We start from the raw sequence: 26180 nt of genomic DNA on the forward strand, positions 1-26180 counted from the left end.
CATTGTGTTTTGATTATACACAATTTTGGCTTTAGGCTCAATCCCCAGAATGTAACCCCCATGTAACTTATGGGTTTACTTCTTTTTTTAACTTAATATTTTGATTTTGGACAATATTGAAGTAGCTGTTGAATATTTTACTGCTATTGAACTCTATGAGTATCTAAAAATCTATCACTTTATATTTTCTTGATAATTATGGTACATGATGATGTATTCTCATTCCCCCCCCCCCATACAGATGTAGTCTCTGCAGAGGCCTTGAAATATACCTATGGTGATTTCATGAATGGGGGAGCAGATGCTTACGTTGCATATGTCAAAGATGTGCAAATGCGTTCCTCTTCCTCCTCCAACAGTGAGCAGCATACTATTGAAATAGGAGACGGATCCGTAACACATGGTTATGTCAGTGGGAAGTTAATCCCACTTAATTCATACAGGTATTTTAATTCTATTTCTAACTCCATTTCCCTGAGTCGTGTTGATGACTAAAACATAATAAATGAGTAACACACACTTTTTCTTTAAAAATCAAACTCTGATTTCAAATCCCATTTTTTTCCCTCCTCTGCCTTGCATTAGGGTATATGTTGCTGGTTTTACTCGCATTGACTATTTGAATGACACCATCGACGAAAAGGAGAGTTATGTCTCATTTTCAAAAATTTCAGATGCTGTTGTCTTACCTCAAGATCCAGGTACATTTATTTCATCATCATCAAACCTTTTATTGGCATCACATCCAAACATACAAAACAAATCAATACACAATTACCACTTCCCCAGTGGCAAAAAACATTTGCTAAAAGAAAGGAGGCAGAGCAGTCTATCGTCAACATCTCTAGGTCTCCAGGGAGATCAGACGTTTGCAGTGTATTTCGACGACAAAAAAACAAATACAGATATTTAGCCACTAACTTGGTGAGCTCCTGATCATTCCCCAGTAATAGAAAATGTATGATCTCCAACTCTGGTTTCCATTTGGGGATACAGAGTTGATCTAGAAATTGCTGACTGAGATCAGCATATAGTTTACAATTAAGAACCATGTGTGTAAGGGTTTCCACAAGGTGGTCTTCACATGGGCAAGTTCTTTCTCCTTCCACCCTGCCTGAGAACCTTCCCCAAAGGAGAATCCAGTTCTGTTCCCCTCCTTGCCAAAGCGTAGCCTTAGACCTTTGTGTTTCAGAGTACCTTTGTGAGCAGGGTATATAAAACCAACCCTGTGAGGTAATATGTTGCCACCACTCCTTAAGTCCAAACAACCTGGAATTCCTAGACATTACCGGGCACCCCTAAAATACTAGGGAAGCAAAAGCTAAAGGCCAGACCCTCTGTTTCCAGAGTCTCAGGTTAAACACTTACTCAGTAGCAAGTGACCAAGAGATTGGGAACTAGATTCAATACCCAAGAAGACAGGCATCAATCTTATATGGTAGGTTTATTAAAATTAGTACAGTGGTACCTCGGGTTAAGTACTTAATTCGTTCCGGAGGTCCGTTCTTAACCTGAAACTGTTCTTAACCTGAAGCACCACTTTAGCTAATGGGGCTTCCTGCTGCCACCGTGCCGCCAGAGCACGATTTCTGTTCTTATCCTGAAGCAAGCTTCTTAACCTGAAGCACTATTTCTGGGTTAGCGGAGTCTGTAACCTGAAGTGTGTGTAACCTGAAGCGTATGTAACCCGAGGTACAGTGGTGCCCCGCAAGACGAACGCCTCGCAAGACGGAAAACCCGCTAGACGAAAGGGTTTTCCGTTTTGGAGGCGCTTCGCAAAACGAATTTCCCTATGGGCTTGCTTCGCAAGACGAAAATGTCTTGCAAGTTCCTGCGGGGTTTTTTCCCTTTTTTTCCCCCTTTTCCTAAGCCCTAAGCCGCTGATCCGCTGATAAGCCACTTATCAGCTGATCCGCTAAAAGCCGCTAAACCGCTAATAGTGCTAATCCGTTAAGCTGTCAATGGGCTTGCTTCGCAAGACGAACAAACCGCTATACGAAGAGCCTCACGGAACGGATTAATTTCGTCTTGCGAGGCACCACTGTACCACTGTAGTGGCAGAACTCCAAGGTCTGTAAAATAAAATAAAATTTAGAAATGCAAACCCCACAGTGAGGACCAAGTATACTTGGCAACTGTAGAATGCAAATGTACTATTGGGGTTGCAGTGGAGCGCTGGAAGGAAAAAGGGGGAGAGAATGGAGTGTCGCAGAATACTGAATAGAAAAATCCCACAGTGCACCATTTTTTCTTGTGAATCCCACTTAAACATGGAATCCTGCATGTATCTAACAGCCTGACCTCCCTTACCATCTGATGTCTTGTGTGAACTACACACTGGATTGGGCATAAGGTCCTAGTACTAGCTATTGAATTTTCTTTGCTCTTGAGACTTTCATCCGCTTTGTGGCTTGTAGTTGAGTCAGATGTGCCCTGGAGCAGGCTCCAGTTCACCTTATGGGAATTTTCCAGTTGCCAGCTCATGGTCAGTAGGGGCAAAGCCTTAACCATAAGTCCTGGTTCAGAGGACACAGTAAGAAGAACCTTAGAATAATAGATATGTAGAGTTGGAAGGGACCGTGAGGGACTTCTAGTCCAAACCCCTGCAATGCAGGAATCTTTTGCCCAACATAGGGCTTGAACCCACGACCCTGAGGTTAAGAGTCTCATGCATTTACAGGCTGAGCTATCCTGCCTTGGCTGAGCTCAGTGCAGCACCGCAGTTAAAAGGACTATGTCAAGTGAACCAGGTCTGATACGTGTAACGGGGTGAGACCTAAACTCTGATTTGTTCAGGCACCACTGAATTGCACTGAACAACCCTTTGCTTCCTGAGAGTTCAACTAGCAATGTCTGCTCATTTTAGCTTGTTTGGATAATGGGAGATTCAAATAGCTCACTGAATCGTTATCCTGCCCAATAATTTTACCCAATAAAATCTCAGTGCTGAATAGAAACTGTGAGCTCCTGCCTAGCTAAGACAACAAAAGCTAGTGATTGCTGAGAGTACACTTGAAGGGCCCTTGTTAAAACCTTGTGGTTGTTGTTTTTTCGCCTTGCCGTTATGACTTGTAAAGGAGTTAAAATCGTTTGTTTCTTTTCCAGATGTCATCACAGGAGCTGTTGTTGGATGCATTCTGGCTGCTGCTGTTATTGCTGCAGGGATTGGTTTTTTCATCTTCTGGAAAAAGAGAAGGTATATTAGCTATTGCATAATTCTTTACAAGGATGTAGTTGTGCATAACACTTCATGATGCAGGTCTCCGCTGCTCCTCTTTCACGTATTTGGAATGCTTGGGCTCTGTTTCTACCATGCATTCAAACCATCTTCAGGCTGTCTGTCTTAGGAAGGTCAGGGGGCCTTAATTATTTTTTATCAGGGTGTAATAACTCGGCGGGACGCAGGTGGCGCTGTGGGTTAAAGCCTCAGCGCCTAGGGCTTGCCGATCGAAAGGTCGGCAGTTCGAATCCCTGCGGCGGGGTGTGCTCCCGCTGCTCGGTCCCAGCGCCTGCCAACCTAGCAGTTCGAAAGCACCTCTGGGTGCAAGTAGATAAATAGGGACCGCTTACCAGCGGGAAGGTAAACGGCGTTTCCGTGTGCGACTCTGGCTCGCCAGAGCAGCGATGTCACGCTGGCCACGTGACCCGGAAGTGTCTCCGGACAGCGCTGGCCCCTGGCCTCTTAAGTGAGATGGGCACACAACCCCAGAGTCTGTCAAGACTGGCCCGTACGGGCAGGGGTACCTTTACCTTTACCTTTTTTAATAACTCGGCAGGTAAGAAATAGGTACTCCTTAATGAACCAACTAAGTCCAAATACAGAAAGTCCTGCCAAACTATGACTTGATAGGTCAGCAAAGGTTGGTCTTTAAAAATAATTAAAGTTGCTTTACTTCTTTTCTTAGTCTTTATTCTCTGAGTTCCCCATGGCCACAGCTGACTGTTCCAGGGATACCCACTTGATACAGTGCTCTTGAAGGGAGTTGACATGACATTTTATCAGATGTCATGCCCTGCTGATACTATTTTTTTTCTCTTGGGAAGGCTCTGTGGGTGGATTTTGTTCACTCTCAGTACCTGATTGCCATAAAGTTGGTCTAGAAGAAATTCCTCCCTGATGAGATTGGGCTTGTGACCCTGGGTAGTGGTTTCTGTTTTTGGCCTTCATGGCTTGGATGGTTTACTTCCTCGAAGGTTCTGGATCTGTTGCTCTGCAGACTGTTCTTCATAGAATGCTGTGTAATCTGCAGTCAGCAGCGGAGGAAGCAGCTCGGGTGCCTGGGGCGGCGCACCCAGGGGCGGGGCGAGCTGGCCATAGGGGTGGGGCACACCATGGGGCCTCTGGAGTTTGCCTGCCTCTTCCCACTCAGCTGCCCTACAGCTGGGGAGGAGGCAGCGGGTGGAACGCTTGGGCAGTGTGGAGCCTGCGGGCACCCAAGCTACTGTGTCTCTCCCAGGAGAGACACATGGCTCAGGCGTGCTGCAGGCCCCGCGGTGAGTGCCGCCTGGCATTTTGTCACCCCCCTCAGTGGTGACACCCGGGGTGACCCACACCCACCGCACCCCCTTTCTCCGCCCCCCGTCTGCAGTGTGTCAGTTCATCTTTGGGGAGAGCCGTGCCTTGGGGCAAATGGGTTGGGCCACATGGACACCAGTGCTTTCCAATCCTATATTTGTTGCTTAATGGAAGGCATAGTTTGTGGCCTGATGTTGGCATTTTAGCCAAACCAGTAGTTGCGGAAAGCTTTGTATTTTTTATTTCAGTTTTTCCAAGAGTGAAAAATGCAACTAACCCTTTTTCAAAATCTACAATTCTACAGGAAAGGTGGAAAAAACAACCAGGTGCCATTTACCCAGTTAGAGTGAGTTGACTATTACTATCTTCTCTTTACTGAGGATCAATCAGAATTGGCTTTGTTTTAAAGTGGTGGGGGAGATAATACTTAGAGTGCTTTAAAAGTATTTTGGGTCATTGAGGTCCTAATAACCTATGTTATAAAACTCTGTTATGATTAATTGGTGTAATAATGTGTCAGAATGCCTGTATAAAGATACTAAACAACATGCAAAGGTCTCTACTACAATGCAACCTTTCTTCCTTGGTGGTTAGGTGTGGGGTGCCCTGTTTCACCACCTAGTTTCTATGGCTCTAAGATAGATTGTGCATTGTGTGTGTGCAGGGGAGTAGGGTTATACCTGTCCAGGTAGGGGCACAGCTGGGCCACCCGAGCCTCAAGCAACAGCAAAGGATCCAGGAGTACCCCCAAGCTATGTGTAGTAACTACTGGGTTGCTTTTTCTTATCCTTCCGGATGAGGCAATTTATGTGAGGAGTCAGGAGAAATAGATGCAACTAAATAATTGGAAATGGCAGGAGCATAGCTTAGATAATAAAGAAGATCAATTTTTAAAGCTATGCTTTTGCTCCAGAATTTAATTGGGCATTCTTGTATCACAGCAGGGAATTTGTAGTTTATGTAATACTAGATTCCAAGTATTATGTATAAAATTGTTCTGCTCAGTTAATAAAGACTGTAACTAATGTGTGCGATTTTTCTCTCTTCCTTTCCGTCTTCCTCTGCAGACCGAGAAAGTAAGCAAATAATTTACTATACTCTAGATGAATAATAGAAATAGTGCTTGAATTCATGCCTCTCATTTGATTATATTTTATTTCTGTTTAGCTTCTCAGAGAATGCTTAGTGCTTTATTTCCTAAGCAAACGTGTTACGTTGTGTATTCTACACACACAGCACTTCAGCTATCAAAATATGGATTTGGAATTTCTCAATTTCTGTTGTAATAATAATAATAATAATAATTTATTATTTATACCCCACCCATCTGGCTGAGTTTCCCCAGCCACTCTGGGCGGCTCCCAATCAGTGTTAAAAACAATACAGCATTACATATTAAAAACTTCCCTGAACAGGGCTGCCTTAAGATGTCTTCTGAATGTCAGGTAATTCTTTATCTCTTTGACATCTGATGGGAGGGCGTTCCACAGGTCGGGCGCCACTACCGAGAAGGCCCTCTGCCTGGTTCCCTGTAGCCTCACTTCTCGCAATGAGGGAACCGCCAGAAGGCCCTCGGCGCTGGATCTCAGTGTCCGGGCTGAACGATGGGGGTGGAGATGCTCCTTCAGGTATACAGGACCGAGGCCGTTTAGGGCTTTAAAGGTCAGCACCAACACTTTGAATCGTGCTCGGAAACGTACTGGGAGCCAGTGCAGATCTCTCAGAACCGGTGTTATGTGGTCCCGGCGGCCACTCCCAGTCACCAGTCTAGCTGCCGCATTCTGGATTAATTGCAGTTTCCGGGTCACCTTCAAAGGTAGCCCCACGTAGAGCGCGTTGCAGTAGTCCAAGCGTGAGATAACCAGAGCATGTACCACTCTGGCGAGACAGTCTGCGGGGAGGTAGGGTCTTAGCCTGCGTACCAGGTGGAGCTGGTAGACAGCTGCCCTGGACACAGAGTTAACCTGCGCCTCCATGGACAGCTGTGAGTCCAAAATGACTCCCAGGCTGCGCACCTGGTCCTTCAGGGGCACAGTTACCCCATTCAGGACCAGGGAATCCTCCACACCTGCCCGCCTCCTGTCCCCCAAAAACAGTACTTCTGTCTTGTCAGGATTCAACCTCAATCTGTTAGCCACCATCCAACCTCCAACCGCTTCCAGACACTCACACAGGACCTTCACCGCCTTCACTGGTTCTGATTTAAAGGAGAGGTAGAGCTGGGTGTCATCTGCATACTGATGAACACCCAGTCCAAACCCCCTGATGATCTCTCCCAGCGGCTTCATATAGATGTTAAAAAGCATGGGGGAGAGGACGGAACCCTGAGGTACCCCACAAGTGAGGGCCCAAGGGTCTGAACACTCATCCCCCACCACCACTTTCTGAACACGGCCCAGGAGGAAGGAGCGGAACCACTGTATAACAGTGCCCCCAGCTCCCAGCCCCTCTAGACGGTCCAGAAGGATGTTATGGTCGATGGTGTCAAAGGCCGCTGAGAGATCCAGCAGAACTAGGAAACAGCTCTCACCTTTGTCCCTAGCCCGCCGGAGATCATCAACCAGCGCGACCAAGGCAGTTTCAGTCCCATGGTGAGGCCTGAATCCCGATTGGAAGGGATCCAAATGGTCCGTTTCCTCCAGGCGTGCTTGGAGTTGTTCAGCAACCACCCGCTCAATCACCTTGCCCAAGAATGGAAGATTTGAGACTGGGCGATAGTTGGCCAAATTGGCCGGGTCTAAAGATGTTTTTTTAAGAAGCGGTTTAATGACCGCCTCTTTCAGCGGGTCTGGGAAGGCTCCCTCACAGAGGGAAGCATTCACCACCCCGCAAAGCCCATCGCCCAGCCCTTCCCGGCTCGCTTTTATCAGCCAGGATGGGCAAGGATCAAGAAGACAGGTGGTCGGTTTCACTCGTCCAAGCAGCCTGTCCACATCCTCAGAGGTAACAGATTGGAATTGATCCCATATAACAGGACCAGACAGAACTCTAGCACTCTCCCGCCCTGGCCCTGCTCCCACTGTGGAGTCTACTTCCTTCTGAATCTGAGCGATTTTATCTGCAAAAAACTTTGCAAAAGCATTGCAGGAGATCTTGGGGTCCCTACCAGGCCCCGGTGGTACAGGTGGTTCCGATAAACTGCGAACCACCTGAAAAAGTCTCCTGCTGCTGTTTTCTGCAGATGCAATGGAGGCGGCGAAGAAGGCCCTCTTCGCCGTCGCCATTGCCACTTGGTAGGCTCGACGTTGAGCTCTAACCCGTGTCCGGTCTGATTCAGAATGAGTTTTCCGCCACCGGCGCTCTAGCCGTCTCAACGATTGTTTCATCACCCTCAGCTCCGGGGAGAACCACGGGGCTGTCCGGGCTCCATGCAATCGGAGAGGGCGCTTCGGAACCAGACAGTCAATAGCCCTGGTTAACTCCGCATTCCAGCGTGCCACCAGGGAATCAGCTGAAAGGCCATCAACTTGGGATAAAGCATCCCCTACCACTCTCTGGAAGCCAATTGGATCCATTAAGTGGCGGGGGCGGACCATCTGAATCGGTCCCACCTCCCTGCGGAGGGGAAGGGTTGCGGAGAAGTCCAGTTGCACCAGGAAGTGATCTGACCATGGCACTTCTTTTGTTTCGCTTTTAGTTAATGTCAGATCACCAACATCCGTAGAGGTAAACACCAAGTCTAAGGCATGTCCGTGGCTATGAGTTGGGCCAGACTTATTCAGGGACAGCCCCATGGAGGCCATGCTTTCCACGAAGTCCCGAGCAGCCCCTTGTAAGGTCGTGTCGGCATGGATGTTAAAATCCCCCAGGACAACCAAGCTAGGTGTCTCCAGGAGCATATCCGCCACGACCTGAAGCAGCTCGGGCAGGGAATCCTTGGTGCAGCGGGGAGGTCGGTACACCAGTAGGAATCCTGTACTGCCCCTATTGCCCAACTTCCAGAACATGCACTCAGAAAACTGGGTCTTCCCAATAGGACGCCTGGTGCAGACTAATGACTTCCTAAAAATCACTGCAACCCCCCCTCCCCGCCCACATGACCTGGGTTGCTGTGCATAAGAGAAACCTGGTGGGCAAGCAGCGGCAAGGACAGGCCCATCTGCCTCATCCAACCAGGTCTCTGTCACACATGCCAGGTCAAATCCTCCATCCACAATCAGGTCGTGGATGGCAGTGGTTTTATTCATCATTGACCTGGCATTGCACAGCAACACTTTCAGGTCATGTGGGTTTCCCTTGCTGATTACTGTATCCTTCCGGTCAGGACCAGACCTGGATTCAGGGATAGTCCTCAGACAACGACTAAACCTGCCTCCTCGGTAATGACATGGTCTGGTCTTAGCATAACTCCTCCTCCTGCCCGTGATCACCGAGATCGGGTGTCCCAGTACATCTCCCCCTGTGGAACCTGCCCCACCCAATCTATTGGCTGAGGCCCACTCCCAGGCAGCCATGACCCTCCCCCTGAAAAGGCAAAATACAAACTATATAATAATTTAACAGAATAATAATAATAATAAAACAAAACAGAACAGAACAGAACAAAACAAAACAAAGCAAAACAAGGAACAATAGTGCTGACTCAGTGCTTATCCCACCCCAAGCAAAAATAAAATAATGAAATAATATAATATTATAAAAAACAACAACCACCATTTAAAGTGCTGCAAATTAAAAGCGATTAAAACATTTAAAACCATTTTGTCCATTGCTGCCGGTAGCTGCTCAGGCCTCTTATGCTGTGGCAGTGAGTGCAGGCCCTGCCCCCTAGGCCGGATGGAGTTGGCAGGAGAGGGAGCGGTCCTCCCAACACTCACGCAAGCAGCAGCAGCAGCAGCCGTGTCCCAGAGGCCTCTCTCAGGCCTCTTATGCTGTGGGTGTGAGTGCAGGCCCCGCCCCCTAGGCCGGATGGAGTTGGCAGGAGAGGGAGCGGTCTTCCCAACACTCACGCAAGCAGCAGCAGCAGCAGCAGCCGTTGTCTCTAATTCTCACCTTGTTGGACTCCAGCATGCCCTTGGTGTACGGGCCAGATTGCTGCCTGTGAAAATTCATGGCACAAATAAGTCGAGAGCAGTCAGTGGGGAAAGGTGGCAGCTTGTACCTTGGTGGCAGCATCACTGCCACTTACCAGGGAAAAGAGGGTGGAGGCAGCTGCAAGGTTTACAGTTGTGCTGAACTGACTCTGCTGAGGTACCTGCACAATGCTGACCTCCCCACCGCCACACCTTCCCCCCTCCCTCTATTTCTTAGTAGGTGGCAGCAACGCTGGTGTCAGGAGGCCAGGCATACACCCAGCCACCCCTCCACACCAGCTATTCCTGAAATAAAACCTCTAGTCCCTACTGGGCTATGACCCTTTTCTATGTCAAGAGTCTGTGCTAGGCCCAAAACAATAGACGGCATATCTCAGGTACTGTCCCTATGAAAGGGAACTAAATGTGCCTGGGTGGCTCTGGGGACATTCCAGCATTGCTGCCACCGTCTTCAGGAGACCATGTGTGTACCGCCACCTCTTCCTGGCAGCTGCTCCTGAAATTGAGTTTTTAGCAAAATAAGTGTGTCCTAGATAATGTCGACTACTACAAGGTGGTTGTTTTTTGTTTCTTTCAGATCCAAGTTATTTAAAGTGGAAGACTTTGAGTCTCATTTTAAGAAACAGAAAGCTGACTCAAACTGTGGATTTGCAGAAGAGTATGAGGTATGCATCTGAAATATTCTTAGCTTTTTCTCTGTCGTCGTAATGTTTACATTCTTCCACATAAGAGCTCAGCTACGTAGCTCTCGTGTTGTAACCCACCCCGGGCCCTTAGGGTGAAGGGCAGGTAATAAATTAAATGATGTCAACAACACATGCTTCCTCCTGCACAGCTGAACGATTAAGACCGTCCCGTCTTCACTGAATGGTTGGAAAAGGAAGGTGCAAATAGGACTTGAGTCCCTGCGAAATCTGAAATTCATGTTTTGAGGTGGATTTCATTATTTAAAGAGCCAAAATTCAACTGTGAAAAAGCCATATGCAATGGGAAACAATAAGCAAACCTAACAATTAGGAATTACCTTCCCACAAAGTTCAGTGCTGTTGGATGTCATATGGCCAAGTGTTGAAGAACCATTTGCATGCCATGAGGTAAAATAATCCTAAATTCCTTCTCTATTTGCTGCAGGAGCTCAGGCCTGTTGGTACAAATCAGCCCAGATTTGCAGCTGAACTACAAGAGAACAAAGCAAAAAATAGATATAACAATGTCTTGCCATGTAAGTTTCTCAACCCTACTGCTACTAAAAACTGACCTGGCACCATCACTGTGCTAGAATCCCTTCTCCCCCTCTACCCCTATCAGCAAAGATAAGTGGGCTAGGATCAGACTCTAATGCTACTTTTAATCCTAATTACTACACCACCTAGGATCAGACTCTAACGCTACTTTTAATCCTAATTACTACACCACCTATATTCTTTCATCTGGTTCATAGTGTTTTCTTTATTTAGTGGCTTAATTCATTTTATGTGGTGTGTGCTGAGGAAAAAGGAAAATATATTGACACATCCTTTTAATAATAATAATAATAATAATGATTATAATAAATAATTTTTTTGCAGATGATATTTCTCGTGTCAGACTTCAGATCCATGACCATCCAACCAATGATTACATTAATGCAAACTATATGCCGGTAAGTGTTCCCAGCCTATTAAAAAACACACATGGTGTTTTAATGACAGATTTATAAATAAGAAAAGTAGTATTCAGACCATACTTTGATTGCAGAGTTACAACTCCAAGAAAGAGTTCATCGCTGCACAAGGCCCTTTGCCCAATACGGTGCAAGACTTCTGGCGCATGATCTGGGAGAAGAAAATTTATACCGTTGTTATGCTGACTAAATGTATTGAACAAGGCAGGGTGAGTTTTCATTAAAGTTCCTAAACATGCTACAAAATGTTGCTGTGCACCACAACCACCACAAATTTTGCAGCTCAACAATTCTAAAAAAAATAATTCAATGATTAAAAAAAAAAACCTACCAGTTTAATACCACAACCTGGGAAATTGGAAGCTAAGATTGATGCCTTAACACAGTGTTTCCCAACCTTGGGCCTCCAGCTGTTTTTGAACTACAATTCCCATCATCCCTGACCACTAGTCTTGCTAGCTAGGGATGATGGGAGTTGTAGGCCAAAAACAGCTGGAGGACCAAGGTTGGAAAACACTGCCTTAACAGATGTACCCCGTGATCAGTAATAAAGTTGTTGAATCCAGATGCAGAGGATAAAGATGCCCCACATTGCCCTGGTTTTGTATTGCCCTAAGTTTTTAGTGTAAGGTAAAGGTAAAGAGACCCCTGACCATTAGGTCCAGTCGTGGCCGACGCTGGGGTTGCGGTGCTCATCTCGCTTTATTGGCTGAGGGAGCCGGCGTATAGCTTCCGGGTCATGTGGCCAGCATGACTAAACTGCTTCTGGAGAACCAGAGCAGTGCACGGAAATGCCGTTTACCTTCCCGCCGGAGCGGTACCTATTTATCTACTTGCGCTTTTTGTGCTTTCGAACGGCTAGGTTGGCAGGAGCAGGGACCGAGCAACGGGAGCTCACCCTGTCGTGTGTATTTGAACTGCCAACCTTATGATCGGCAAGTCCTAGGCTCTGTGGTTTAACCCACAGCACCACCCGCGTCCCAAGTTTTTTGTGTAGCACTACAGTAAAGCGGAACGATAACAGCTTCTTATTCTGGATTTGGGACTGCAACATCGTGAGCGACAGAAGAACATTTCTCGGCTACTGCCGTGCTTAGGCTTCCACCCACAGGCATGCTGCAAGACCTCTGGGGTTGCTTTGAAGCCTGAGATGCTTGCTGGCGGTGATAGTGGGAAGCAGGCTACCTAGGCAATATGGTGCTGCAGTGGATAATAAGGGATAAGTGGAAGGATTCAGCACCCTCTTCCAGCCCAGCTCTTATTTTGCTCCTGATTTGTTTGGTGTTTGGTGTTTTTAATATTCTGTTGGGAGCTGGGTGGGGTATTACTAATAATAGTAATACCTGCCCCAAACCACTTTGCAACAGAAAAGACTTGTGAGTTAGGTACTGTGTTTGATACTCTTATGCAAGTCCCTACAAGAACCTTTTAGACGGGAGAAGGGCACTGGCTTGCAAATGCATTGACATCTAAATAATTACGAAACTCAACAGGAGAGGAGACCAATGGGGGGGGCATCTTTACTGGTCCCAGGTACTCTATCCTACCCCCACCCCACCCCCATCTGGTCCGAAAGCCAGTGTCCACATCCCTTACTTTTCTTACATTCCTTTTACTTTTGTGGACCTATCACATAAGTTGACTTATAATTTATATTTCTAGACAAAATGTGAGGAATATTGGCCAAATAAACAATCCAAAAGCTATGGAGACATAACAGTAGCCATGACTTCAGAAATTCCCCTTCCAGAGTGGACAATAAGAGATTTCTCCATGGAAAAGGTGAGTTGTTTGCTCTCACTCTTTCTGTGTGTGTGTCTGTGTTTTGCTTATACTCTGGATTGATGACGTATCACTTAGGCTGCAATCCTATGGGGTCCCAGCAGCCATAGGGTACATCACATTTCCTTGTCAGAGACACCAGAGAGAGAGGGTTCTGAGAAGGAGTTCTGCTGTCTTATCTGATCTCCTTGTCACTACAGAAACCTTTGGGCACTGATATGACTGGGGCATGGGTATGTCTGGTTTTAGACATTTCTGTTTGCCGTATTATAATTATTCTCATTTTGGGGAAAAAACAACTAGATATGGGCAGCAGAGATTTTTCACAGGAGAAACAAGGGCTCTGGATTAGATATGTGACCTACCTTTTCAATGTGATTTGTTGCCTGCTGTTAAACTTATTTATTTTAGGTTAATCTATACCTTGTTTCAGATTTGGAACAGGCAACAAAACGAGCTCACAATAAAAGCGTTTCTAACTCTGAATTTTAGAGATGGGCAGAATCCACTCCACTCAAGTTTGAAACTTTTCATAGAATCATAGAATTGTAGAGTAGGAATTTGAATGGATTAAGCAAGAAGACGTCTGCTGAGACCCTGAAATTAAACACTGGGTAATTGGGAAACATCATAATTGGGAAAATTGATAATTTTCAGATTGACGAGGCTCCTAAATCTCCTCATTCATCACTAGGAGCAAAGTAGAGCCTAGGAGTCTCTATATTTGACAAACCTCTCCCATGTGAATAAGTTCTCTGAAACCATGCTATTCCCTCATAGTCATCCAGTCAATAGTCAAGCTAGATACAGTGGTACCTCGGGTTAAGAACTTAATTCATTCTGGAGATCCGTTCTTAACCTGAAACTGTTCTTAACCTGAAGCACCACTTTAGCTAATGGGGCCTCCTGCTGCCGCTGCGCCGTTGGAGCATGATTTCTGTTCTCATCCTGAAGCAAAGTTCTTAACCCGAGGTACTATTTCTGGGTTAGTGGAGTCTGTAACCTGAAGCGTCTGTAACCCGAGGTTCCACTGTATAAAAAAATCACTTCCATGATTTATCCAAGCTATTTGAAACCATCAAAAATACACTCAGCTTGCAGCAATTCCAGAAGGTGTACTGAACCCAAAGTCTTAGGTCAAGCACTCAGAGGATAGAAATAGGAGTTTGCTCAGTGAAATGTATTTGGCACTTGGCGTGAGTCTCATACACTTTTAAACATTTGTTTCTTCCTCCCCTGACACTGTTCGCCCTGAGCAACTTGTCACTGTCTCTTCTTCCACAGCTGTCCTTGGGGCCCAACCCTTCCACTTAGCTTTAACCTGCCTGCTCCCCCCCCCCCAATTCCATCAAGCCATTCTCATGGCTCACGTTTTCCTGTGCCAGGCGCTACAGAATTGCCAGGAAGCGGCTTACAGGCTTAATTTTTTTACTATTATAAAATACTTCGTGACACCATTCTTCCGAACCCTAACGACTACTCCTGTTCCTCTATTTTCATTTCTAAGAGTGATTCATCTGAAAGTCACGCCGTGCGACAGTTCCACTTCACAGCCTGGCCAGATCACGGTGTCCCGGAAACAACCAACCTCCTCATTAACTTCAGGCACTTAGTACAGGAATACATGAAGCAGAACCCTCCAAGTTCTCCTACCTTAGTGCACTGCAGGTACAAATATTACTTTCTGGAAGGGGAGGGGAGACTCCAAGTCTAAGTGGTATCCTATATACAGTTATGTTTGTGTGGAAGTGCGGGGGCTGGGGTGGGAATCTTTCAGTGCCACTGCTTATGTAACTATAAAGGGATGTGAACTCACAGGGCCTTAACACATGCAAAGTTGGTATTCTTGTTTCTATTGCCATTCTAGTTTTCCATACAGTCACTGATTTTCAGGTGAACAGTGGTAAAGGTAAAGGACCCCTGGACGGTTAAGTCCAGTCAAAAGCAACTATGGGGTTGTGTCACTCATCTCGCTTTCAGGCCGAGGGAGCCAGTGTTTGTCCACAGACAGCTTTCTGGGTCATGTGGCCAGCATGACTAAACCGCTTCTGGTGCAACAGAACACCGTGACAGAAACTAGACCTCACAGAAACACTGTTTACTTTTCCGCCACAGTGGTACCTATTTGTCTAATTGCACTGGCGTGCTTTCAAATTGCTGGGTTAGCAAGAGCTGGGACAGAGCAATGGGGTGTCGCGGGGATTCGAACCACTGACCTTCTGATCGACAAGCCCAAGAGGCTCAGTGGTTAGACCACAGCAACACCCGTGTCCCATTGGTGAACAATGACACAGCACCTGATTCTTCCAGGCCATTTCCTGTGCACAATCTTAGCACTAGCAAGATGAATTTACCTCACTCTTTGCATATTTAGAGTTACTTCATGTAGAGGTGTCCAGCTAAATGGAGTGAGGGCAGGGACCAGACCATTATTTTGCTTTCTGCCCAGTTGTCAGAAAAGCAAGAGGCAAGGTCTCCTCAGTCTCTTTTTAAATAGATGTACACTGTAGACCTGTGGTCCTCCAGATGTTGCAGAACTACAGCTCTCCTTTCCCCTGGCTATTGGCCTTGCTGGCTGGGTCTCTTGGGAGTAGGAGCCCAACAACATCTGGAAAGACATAGGTTTCCCCATCCCTGCCTTAGACAAGCAGGCAGCTTTTGCAGTGGGCTCCATCTCCTGGGACCGTGGTGCCAATAGGCCCTAGGGTCACTTGACAGGTTATTTCTCTCTACCTGTGCATCACTTCTGTGGAGGAAAAGGCATCCACCGAGAGTATTAAGAGCAGCAGAATAGATTGTGTGTGTGTGTGTGTGTGTGTGTGTGTGTGTGTGTGTGTGTGTGGTTTTTTTTTCTTTCACAGAAGGAAGATAATTATGCTGTGTTAAGTGATCCTTAAACCGAGATATAAACAAGGATTTAGGGCTTAACTGAAGGCAAGCACAAAGCCATTAAATACATATGCAATTGTTTTTTCTTACAGTGCTGGTGTCGGAAGGACGGGGACATTCATTGCAATTGACCATTTGATCCATCAAATGGAGATGGAGAACACTGTTGATGTGTACGGTGTTGTATATGAGCTTCGAATGCATCGGTCTTTAATGGTGCAAACAGAGGTATGGGCAGGATGCTATTCTAAGCACGTAAATCAATGACCTACACATGGCATAGCAAGTAATATTGTCACCAGCTTTCAGCATTGTTCCAGTTGATTTAATATTTCTTTTGACAACCTGGAGATGCAACTGCAGACACCAGACCTAAATTTCTAAACAATCAACTCTGCACCGTTATTTCAGTTTCTGTTCCTATTGCTCACCTTGAGGGCCACTGTTGTTGATTTCTTTTGAATGCTGGAGAAAAAGAAATGCCTTTCTTGCAGTCACTTTCTATATGGGCAGGAAGAGGCAGATGTTTTAAAACTGCAAGATTTTCCCCCTTTTCTTTCATATAATGAAATGGCAGTGGAGAAGCCCAAGATGTATGGATGCATTGCAGTTGTTGACTGCAGTAATGGGCATAATCTATCTATAAAGTGATTCATCATATGAAATGTATGCTACATATTCATTATTAATGTTATTGTTATTCTTTCTCTCCTTTAGGACCAGTATGTCTTCCTAAACCAGTGTGTCTTGGACATTATCAAATCCCAGAAAGATAAGAAAACGGACCTTATCTATCAAAACACAAATGCCATGGCAATCTATGAGAACTTCACACCGTTGCCACATATTGGGAAGGCAAATGGCTACCATGCATAACTGCAAGGGAATGGCAAGCCTCCCACTTCTGCCTTTTACATAAGTGAGGAAATATGCACTGTTTTTATATGTCTTTCTATACAGAGACTTTTCCACTTTTTAAAAAAGAATAACTGAAGATGTACACATTTTTTAAAATGCCAATGGGAACTGTAGTTTCTACAATAGTGTTAAAGGGAAAATACACTGTATTTTACAGATGAATTTGAAGAAGGTGAAGAAGCATCACATGATTGGTGTATTATCACTGAATAAATGACGGGATCCCTTTTTGAACTTCAGAAATAATAAATGACACAGATACTTAAAATCAGGTTTGAGGGTCACTGTTCCAGAGATGTTTGTATGTATATAGGCTTTACGCCAACAGAAACCTACGTTATCAGTGACTGCTCAAGTTCTTTTTGTTTTATTTAAAACGGGAACACAAAAATTAGCAAATAGGATATTTTATTATGTACTTGTGCCTTTTTCTAGCTGTTTTGCTATAGACAAAATGATCAGAGTCCTATATTTTTGTATTGAAATTCTCGGTTGAAATATAACATTTAAATAATATCAATATCAATTCATATTTGGAATAGCTTTGTTGATTCTTCCTTCATGGAGGTGGCAACCCTTTCTTTGTATTTTACTGCAGTCTGCAGAGACTTTTCCCTAGAGGAAATTCACTTGATTGTGTGAGGACTGGAGCAATCGTGTGACACCTTGGCTGTATAAAATTGTATTAAATTGTGGAATGGAGCCTTCTTGTATGGTTTAGCTGAAACTTGTTTAGCTTTGTATTCATGCGTCGAGATTAGTACTTCCCACTTCTAAAATCTTTTAATACCAGTTGTAAGCATATTCACACACTTTCAGTGCTCTTCAGAACCCATTTGTGCCTTTGTCTGTGCCTGAAACTTCCTTTTCCTTCACCTCACTGTCCATAGTCCCATTTTCACTCACTGCCAATGAATCTGGTGAGCTGAAGATGTCATTGTCTGATGTCACGATTCTACTTCTGACATGCCTGTAAACATGTGACTCCCTAAACTGATCTAAGCATGAGTGAGAAGAAAGGTGGCTGAGGTCAGTGAGGGCAAAGTGAAGGAAAATGGGGAAGAAATGAAGTGGCAACTGCCAGTGGAACAAAAGGACATCAAGCACGTTAAAAATAATAAATAGCAAATCTTCAATATGAGTATTCCCCCCAATTGGTTTTGTGGAATATGCTAATTTCAAAGCAAATATTGAACATAGGAGATGTTTTGCCTAGCTTTTAATCATGTAAATACAAGCCCATCAATGTATTGTGAAAGCAGGATTGTTAAAGTACACACTGGCTACATAAACACTTGACAGGGTGGACTGAGCTGCGTGAAGAGGCAGTTGTGTGTCAGGTCCACTAAATCCAGCATTACCACACAGGCCCTCAGGTTTCACAGCAGTTTCAGGAGAGCAGTGGTGCTGCCTTCAACATGTGTAGATAGGAAGGAGGCAGCTGCTTCTCCGTGTAGTTACGACCCATCTCACTGGGAACTCATTGAGTGCCTGCTATCTAGTTTGCAGTTAATCCAAATGTTGCGGTTATCACTTGATAGCTTATCTCCTTAGTTGGTCTTGAGGGATGGCCTTTAGTGGTGTCATTCACAGAAGAGGAGGGCTATGTTTCAATCTGAGCTTTAACTTGTTTTCTTTGTGTGTTGGTGTTGTAGTATGTGTATTTGTCGGTGGGAGGGGGGGGAATGAAGGACCCACCCTATCCAGGTTGAAATTTTTATGTTCTCATATGTGATAAGGATTTATTTAAAAGTGCAATATTTGATTTACTGAATGAACGCTTGTCTCTATTTCCATAGAGTTTTACTCAGGTTCAGTATCTCTTCTTAGTTGTTCTGTGGTTTAATGTTCTTAAATGTGTCGTTTGTGGAAGACTGAAGAACTCCTATGGCAGAGTGATCCCAGGAAGGTCCATTGACTTTGCTCTGTTTCTATAAAAAGTAAATGTTCTAAAGATCTACTGATTCTTTCAGCTGCAGAATATGTTTTAGCCAGTTAAAACTGAGGTATATATTTTTAATGTTGTTGTATCAAAGATATATAATTGCTCTACCTTTTGGTTTATTTGTTTGTTTGTATTATGCTGCTGTAGTTGTAACGGATATGATTAATGAAAATTGAAGGGTTCTCCATTAAATTAATTGTGTTGGTACAATGATGGTGAAATTATGAAGGTATTCTTAATGAAGGACTTGTGGCGTGGGAAGTGGGAGGGGTTGTGGTTCATTATTCTTTTAGTCAATGCGCTGGCAGCATTAGGAACTCGAGCTATCTGTAAAGTACTGGAGCGTTGTGGGCTCCACTCCTCAACTTTCTTTGGTGCAAAAACCCTTTGAATTGCATTGAGCTTGTGCAGAGCAGGCAATATGCTTGAGGGAATTAGGGTGCTGAAGGGTATACAGTAAGCCGCACTCCATGGCTCTGGAGTATTTAAAATTCTGCCAGTGGGGCGAAATCTTTTGGAAACCAATTGCTCAAAAATGGAGAAATGGTTGCTAATACAGTTTTTCTCCTACCAAAGTCTATGATTGGTGGCTTGTTATATCTATGCCTTAGGTAGAATGACATTTGGATGTTGGTGGTTGGACCAAATATATACATATTTTTAAAAGGTTGAAAGAGGGGCCCCACTAAAATATAGGTTAATCTGTTTCATATGTGCCACATTCCAATGCAGGGGTCTTCTACATAGTAGAAATGAAATCCTGCTTGATTTGGGGGGAGAGCCAATAAACCCTTGTTGTTGTCTCTGTAGATCATTATCCAGGAAGAGGTTTTGCACAAGATTTGTCTAATGTAATAAGCAACGATCCTAATCATGCCATAATTGATGCTAGCAGTCTTTGTGCATCTCGACATAAATACAGTTAGCATGCAAATAATTGCACTTGTGAACTCTCCTTACAAAATGGGGTCTCAGACCAAAACTGGCCTATTGGGGTTTTTTCTTTTCTCTTTTTACAAAGTGCCTGTCTACCATAGATGACTGCTGTGTCTGAAAAGTTACCAGAATGTATGTCGTTGTTTCCTGTTAAAATAAATGGCATCCTTTCAAGGCAATGCAAATATTCTTAAGAATGATGAGGGGAATCTGGACTTGTCCTTTCCTGTGGACAGAATGGACTGAGATCCAGTGCAGACTCCCACTGAAGGAAGTGAGGAGTGTTTTTCTACAAATATCTTTCCCTGTACTTTTCAGTGACATCTTCCACACTGATCTGAAATGTCTCCCAATCCTGCAGTGTAGTTGAGGATGGGGACACAGAGGAGCTATAGAAGCCCGAGAACAATCAAAAGTCATCTTTCCCCTTTCTTCAGCAGAATATCCTACAGGTAGAGTTCTGCTAATCAGGATCCAGCCCCACATGCCTAAAATTTGTGCTGGTTGAAAACATTAGAAGTTTAAAAGTTAAAATTAAAAGTTGCAGGTTCACAGGCCCAGGGTTCAGAGGTAATTAAATTTCACAAAGGCTCCACTCATTATGGGGGTGTAGGACTTGGGCAAAGAAAATAGGGGGAAGCATAGGAGCTGCATGCTCTTTGCCTTGATCAAAGGTGGTGTTACCCTTCAGATATGGCTGAATTACAGCTCCCATCAGCCCCTGCCAGGGATCATAAGCTGCAGTTCAGCAATGTCTGGAAAGCAACAGGTTTCCTCACCCCTGACTTAGATCCTTTCCCTTACTTCCTTTCAGTTAATCCCTTGCAGCTCATTCACCCTACCTCATGAAGATGTTGATGGATGCTACTAAAATAATGTAGCTCCTGATAGGCATCTTCGTCAGGGGACAACTGTGCCCAGTGATGAGTTTATAGCAGGCATAGGCAAACTCAGCCCTCCAGATGTTTCGGGACTACAGCTCCCATCATCCCTGACCACTGGTCCTGTTAGCTAGAGATGATGGAAGTTGTAGTCCCAAAACATCTGGAGAGCCGAGTTTGCCTATGCCTGCTTCATAGGGTTTGGCCAGAGGCAGTCTGGCCTTCATTACTAGCTGCAATCAATGGGGCTGTCAGGACTTTAGAGCTCAGGACTCAGCAGAACGAGCAGGGAGGCCCCCAAAAGTAGCAGCGTTGGATTGCCGCATTTTCAGCCTATTACTATCTAAAGAGGACTATTAAGTCCAGAGCCTAAAATTGCCTAACTTTAACTGAGTGCACATCATTTTCATAAGCCATCTGTGTGTGAGAGAGAGGGGGTGCTGTTTTAGTTCATGCTGTAAAAACTTAGCCCTAAACATTTGCACTTGATTACCTGCCTGTAACGGGAACATAACACAATGGTCTGTGGATGTATTATGCTAGCCCATCCTAAGCATTTGTTTTGCTGACAGGCCTAATCTTCCTCTTAGTCAGAGTGTAGAAGCTCATCTGGGGCAGCAGCAAAGGGCAGCTAACTTGTCAATTATTTGGCTTATTATTTTTACCACTGTTGGGTTGTTATTTTTTTGCAGGTGGGGGTTCAGACACCAAAATGCCTTGGTCTGCCTCCTTTGCTGACTGCAGGGACAGTCCAGCAGGGTACATATCAAAACTGGCTTGAATCGGAATAGTTTCTCACTGGTCTGCTTGTTATATAATTTCCTTTTGATCTACGCTTTGAAGTTATAAAAACACCTCAGAGTGCAAAATTATGTTGCTTGGAGTGTTCAAATCATCCTTTTTTTAGCCTTAAAACTTGGGAGTAATAACCTATGGGTCAGGATTCAAAGGAAGGAGAGAACAGTTCATGCAGGCAAGAAGCTTGCTTGTTTGCTGTTTTCACCATTGCCAAAGAGAGAAGTTGTCATTAAGTTTAAAAAGCAACTAGTCTCTTGGACAGTGGAACCTGCTGTAATGCCCACATCAAGCAAAATCCCCCATGCATCCCCCTTCTTTGGATGCTTGCCAGTCTCCTGGTTTTTTATTCTATTTTTAATTTCCAGGCAAGGCATGATTTTGAAAAGAGAGTATTCTTTGTGCATCGGCTGTTGCTGTTATAATTGTGTGTTCAAATGATGTACAATGTTCAGTGTTTCATTCATTGTACAGATGTTTGCTGCATACTGTCCTTAATTTTAATTGTCTGATTGTCTTTTCAATGACATAAAAGTAACTAAATAAAACATTGACACAATATGTTTCAGTGTATGTTCTTCCTCTGTGGTCCGTGGCAATTTAATCAGCTCCCCTTCCATTTATCTCATTCTAGGGCAGTTTCAAAGACTTAAATCTCAATCCTTAAACAGTCTTTAAAAAATCTGTGCCCTCAGTGGTGTGTGTGTGTGTGTGTGTGTGTGTGTGTGTGAGAGAGAGAGAGAGAGAGAGAGAGAGAGAGAGAGAGAGAGAGGAAGCATACAAACACCGACATGTTATTCCATGGAGTGATGCATGTTCTTGCAAACTGCTTTGTGAAGAAGAGGGAAGGCCTATTTGTGACACTGTTTTTACAAATCAAGCAGCTATGTGGTTTATCTGTATGTATTTTGGTTGCTGAAAAGATGTCTTTAGTTGTTTCATTTCCTGCTGCTTATTTGCACCCTGTCACAGGGCATAGGAATTGATGGACCTTCAGATGGTTTTAGATTACAGCTCTCATCATTCCTGACCATTGGCCACCTTGGCTGGTTGCTGATGGGAGTTGGAGGCAACATCATCTGGAGGGCCACAGGTTCCCCACCTTTAGAACTTTAGAACTGCATGGAACTGCATGGTCCATTTGAAACCAAGTTCAAATGTCCAATATCCATAGCTAAATCAGGCATGATATTAATGAAAAGTACCAGCTGTAGATTTTCAAAGAGAAGTAATTATAGCACTAGCTTTCCCTGATGGTGCAGTGATCAGGTCACCTGCTCAGTGCTAACTTTGTATTCCTAGTTGGGTCTTCTTCATCCTAAGGGACTCCTGTCCCACTTCTGCAGCAGTCTACCCTGCTGCCATCCCCTCCCCCCATCTGCTGTCTAGCTACACAGCACTGAACTGGTCTGTGTATAATCAGAATAGTTAGGTGCTCTTCTGGGCCCAGATCTTCATAACCCTAACCCATGCAAACACAAGTAAAGCCAGGCCAGCTTCAACCAGCAGAAATCTGGTTAGCTCCCACTGTAATACGTGGATGTAGGATCATCAGCATTGCTACAGCCAACAGACACCTCTGCCATCAGCTCACCTGTCTGCCTACAGCTTCCTCTTCTTCCTCTTCCCCCATCTCCTGTACTGAAAGGTACTGTTGACCACAGTTAATGGATTGTTCCAACAGCCAAAGATGGATTTGATCCACCATTTATGTGTTGTTTTACTCAGTTTCTGTAAACTATAATCATGATGACCCAGTAAAACAGCTGACTGGCAGACTAACCGTTGGGTCTTCAGCAAGTAACCATCTTTGCAAGCCTGGAGACTTGTCAGCTACTGAGGGAGCTTCCTTTTCCACCTTGGGGCTGCCCCCTCCTTTTCTCTGGAAGTTCAAAGATACTCTGTCTGGTATCCTCTGCGGAGCAACATCAGCCCCTGTGGAGGCAAGGAGAAGAAACTGATAAAGGAGTATTCCTGTCAGGGGTGGAACTGATTAGAGTTTCCTCTCGCTTTATCCACCTCACCAGATGCAGGCAAGGTGAAAGGAATCCTTATCTTTAGGAAGCCGACTAATATTTCCTGTGTTTACCACCTTGCTGCCTTACGTGTGCATGCAAGCACACGCACATATTACACAGGGACAGAAGAGAGGATAAGCAGTGCACGGATCCATTCCTGAATCTGCATATGGAAGAAATGAGTACAAGGCTAGATATGCACCTCAGATGGCATGCATCTGTTCACAGGTGACACGAAAACCGCAGGAAAGTTGAAGTGCCATTCTAAAAAACATGCTTCTGCAATATCATTGACACATTTAAAAAACTGTACACAGGCACATTTAAAACTTCCTTTCTGCCTTTCACATCATCAGTAGGAGAGAAGCTCAAAAGCATTCAAGTGGAATGTGTAACATCCATCCTAAGTAGCCATTTCAGTGTGCAAATGATAAAGCCTAGATTCCAGCAGTCAAGCGATGAGCTAACAGCTCTGAATCTCATTGCCCAGTAGGAGTGCAGGGCTTGTAATTGAGAATAAAGATGAGAAAGGTATAACAGCTTCATTCAAAATGGGGAAGAGATGCCACAGATTGCAACAGCATTTCCGTTTTGTAATCAACACCTCTGTGACTTGAGCTTGTCTTGGAGAATCACATTGTTTGCCTTGGAAGCCTTTACCCCTAGTTCCAAATGGATGAGCCTGGTTGCTGGTAGTTAACTAGAGCCATGGGGAATATAAGGAAGCATATGAATGCCTGTCTAGCAGCAGTGCGAGATTACGTTTTGCATGTAGCTGCCACTGGGAGGAATTCAATATAACGCTAGACAGATTGCACAAGCATCTTTGCTTGCCTGGTGGAATGATCGCCCCTCTCCTTCCCCCAGTGCACTCTTCTGGGAGTTCTCCTGACCCCCAGAGCCAACTTAGGGGGTATGGGGGTGCACAGGGAGAGAAGAGAGAGGAAAGCACTATTTCATTACTGGAAGTTCTTCTGTGGGCTTCTGCTGGCAGGGCTAATGAGTTGAATCCAGTCCAATATAGCTATTTCCTCATGCAAACTGATGCTGTACCCCCATAACCATTTGCCAGGGCCAGCCCACCCATAAGACAAAGTGAGGTGACTGCCTTAGGTGGCAGGATCTACGGGGCAGCAGATCCAGCCACCAAGGAATGCATCAACCAGTGCAGCTGCCGCGGAGTCAGCAACAGCTGTGGCACACTCAGAGGCTGGACCTGCCTCCTCTCAGCAAACAGGAGGCATGGCTCATCTCCTGCCACTTCTAGGGAAGAAATGGCAGGGACTGCGCCTTCTGGAGTCTTCTGGGATCTGCACCCTCCCATCATGATTCAGACTGGGCTGCTTCCCTGCCCCACCACCACAGCCTTTGATTCCCACTTCAAGGAGTAGGGTTGAACTGAATTGGATTCCTCACTTGTTTCTGATGGAGATCTTCACTCAACTCAACAAGGGCTCAAACTCATGACCCTGAGATGAAAAGTCTCATGCGCTACTGCAGGCATAGGCAAACTCCGGCTCTCCAGATGTTTTGGGACTATAATTCCGATCATCCCTGACCACTGGTCCTGTTAGCTAGGGATGATGGGAATTGTAGTCCCAAACATCTGGAGGGCTGGAGTTTGCCTATGCCTGCTCTACTGACTGAGTTATGGTGGGAGGCGGATGCCATTTTGTGGGTCACCCCAGGTGCCAGAATGACTTGGGCCAACCTTGCCCTTTTCCTTTGCTCATTGGGGTTTCTGGGGTGCATTTTGTTTGCCTGAACAGGGAAGACTGTCATGATTATTTATTGTAGTTCTTTATTTCATCAGATTTGTATACCACTTGAACGTCAGAAAGACCCTCAAAGCAGTTTCCACACATCTGTGGCCCCTTTTAGCAACACACATCAATTTGGGAGGCCCTCCATTTTCAACTCAACGCCAGCATCCCCTGGAGTGAAATCTTTGTTCCCGATCTTCATATTGTTTCATGGTGAACCTACACTTCTTGTTTTCACTTCCCACATCCCCAGAAGCTAAGACCTTGCCCTATGCTGGAAAGTCACATGGAGCTCGCATTTCTCCACCCAGGTCTGCTGTGTGCAAGACCACAGGTGGATGGAGCGGAGGTGCAAATTCTCACCTTTGCAGGGTACCCAGTCAGCATGCAATGCTCCCCCTTGCACTTTGTGGTGCTGATTTTCCTTATTGGCTAATGCCTGCGTCCGCAGCCGGAGCAGGAGAGAGGCACGGTCTCCTGTGGAATGGCAGCTTTGGACAATTTTATTGGCTGATGAATCAGTTCTTCTCTGGCAGCTTTCCAGTAATGCTGGATTGCCTGAGATGGGAAGGAAAAGCAGGTTACTCTGCCTAAGGCTGTGAAAGGATTGCTTGGAGACCAACGCGGCACTCATGCCTTGCTGCACAGTGAGTATATTAAGAGAATATCTCTCTCTCTCTGCTTGCCATGCTATCTGAGGATGATTTGCCGAAACCCTCAATTAAACATGCCGCTTCAGCAATCGCTGCTTAACTGCAAAGATGTTCCTGGTCGTCGCTGAGATCGGATTGCTATTGCAATTGGATGAGTTTGAACGTGGCATTTGGCTCTTCCTCTGGCGAATTCCTTTGCTGCAAGATCCTTCTTGATCTGAAGGCTTATCTGCAAGATGCCAGTTTTGAAGAATTTTGTAGCCTTTTCCTCCGTCCCTCCCCTGGAACTCCTACATTATAGGGAGGCAGGGAGGGAACCCTGATGCTTAATTTGAATTCATTTGGGGGATAACTTCTTTTGAAGTTGGAGGGGGCTTTTGGCTGGAGG

The 26180-nt window shown here is 45.1% G+C and overlaps 1 protein-coding gene across 1 annotated transcript in view; it reads left to right on the forward strand.

Moving 5' to 3' along the window:
• PTPRJ (protein tyrosine phosphatase receptor type J) overlaps window positions 1–21917 on the forward strand; it is a 90504-nt gene extending 68587 nt beyond the window's left edge. The window contains exons 13-24 of the mRNA XM_079988077.1: window positions 242–443; window positions 586–701; window positions 3106–3196; window positions 4821–4862; window positions 10127–10214; window positions 10681–10771; window positions 11118–11191; window positions 11287–11421; window positions 12875–12994; window positions 14502–14662; window positions 15976–16111; window positions 16601–21917. Coding sequence (XP_079844203.1) covers window positions 242–443; window positions 586–701; window positions 3106–3196; window positions 4821–4862; window positions 10127–10214; window positions 10681–10771; window positions 11118–11191; window positions 11287–11421; window positions 12875–12994; window positions 14502–14662; window positions 15976–16111; window positions 16601–16759 — 1415 coding nt within the window. The 3' untranslated portion in view covers window positions 16760–21917. The remainder of the gene's footprint in view (window positions 1–241; window positions 444–585; window positions 702–3105; window positions 3197–4820; window positions 4863–10126; window positions 10215–10680; window positions 10772–11117; window positions 11192–11286; window positions 11422–12874; window positions 12995–14501; window positions 14663–15975; window positions 16112–16600) is intronic.
• Window positions 21918–26180: the final 4263 nt, after the last annotated feature.

The sequence above is a fragment of the Podarcis cretensis genome (genome assembly GCF_951804945.1).
Source record: "Podarcis cretensis genome assembly, chromosome: 1".
Lineage (NCBI taxonomy): Eukaryota > Metazoa > Chordata > Lepidosauria > Squamata > Lacertidae > Podarcis > Podarcis cretensis.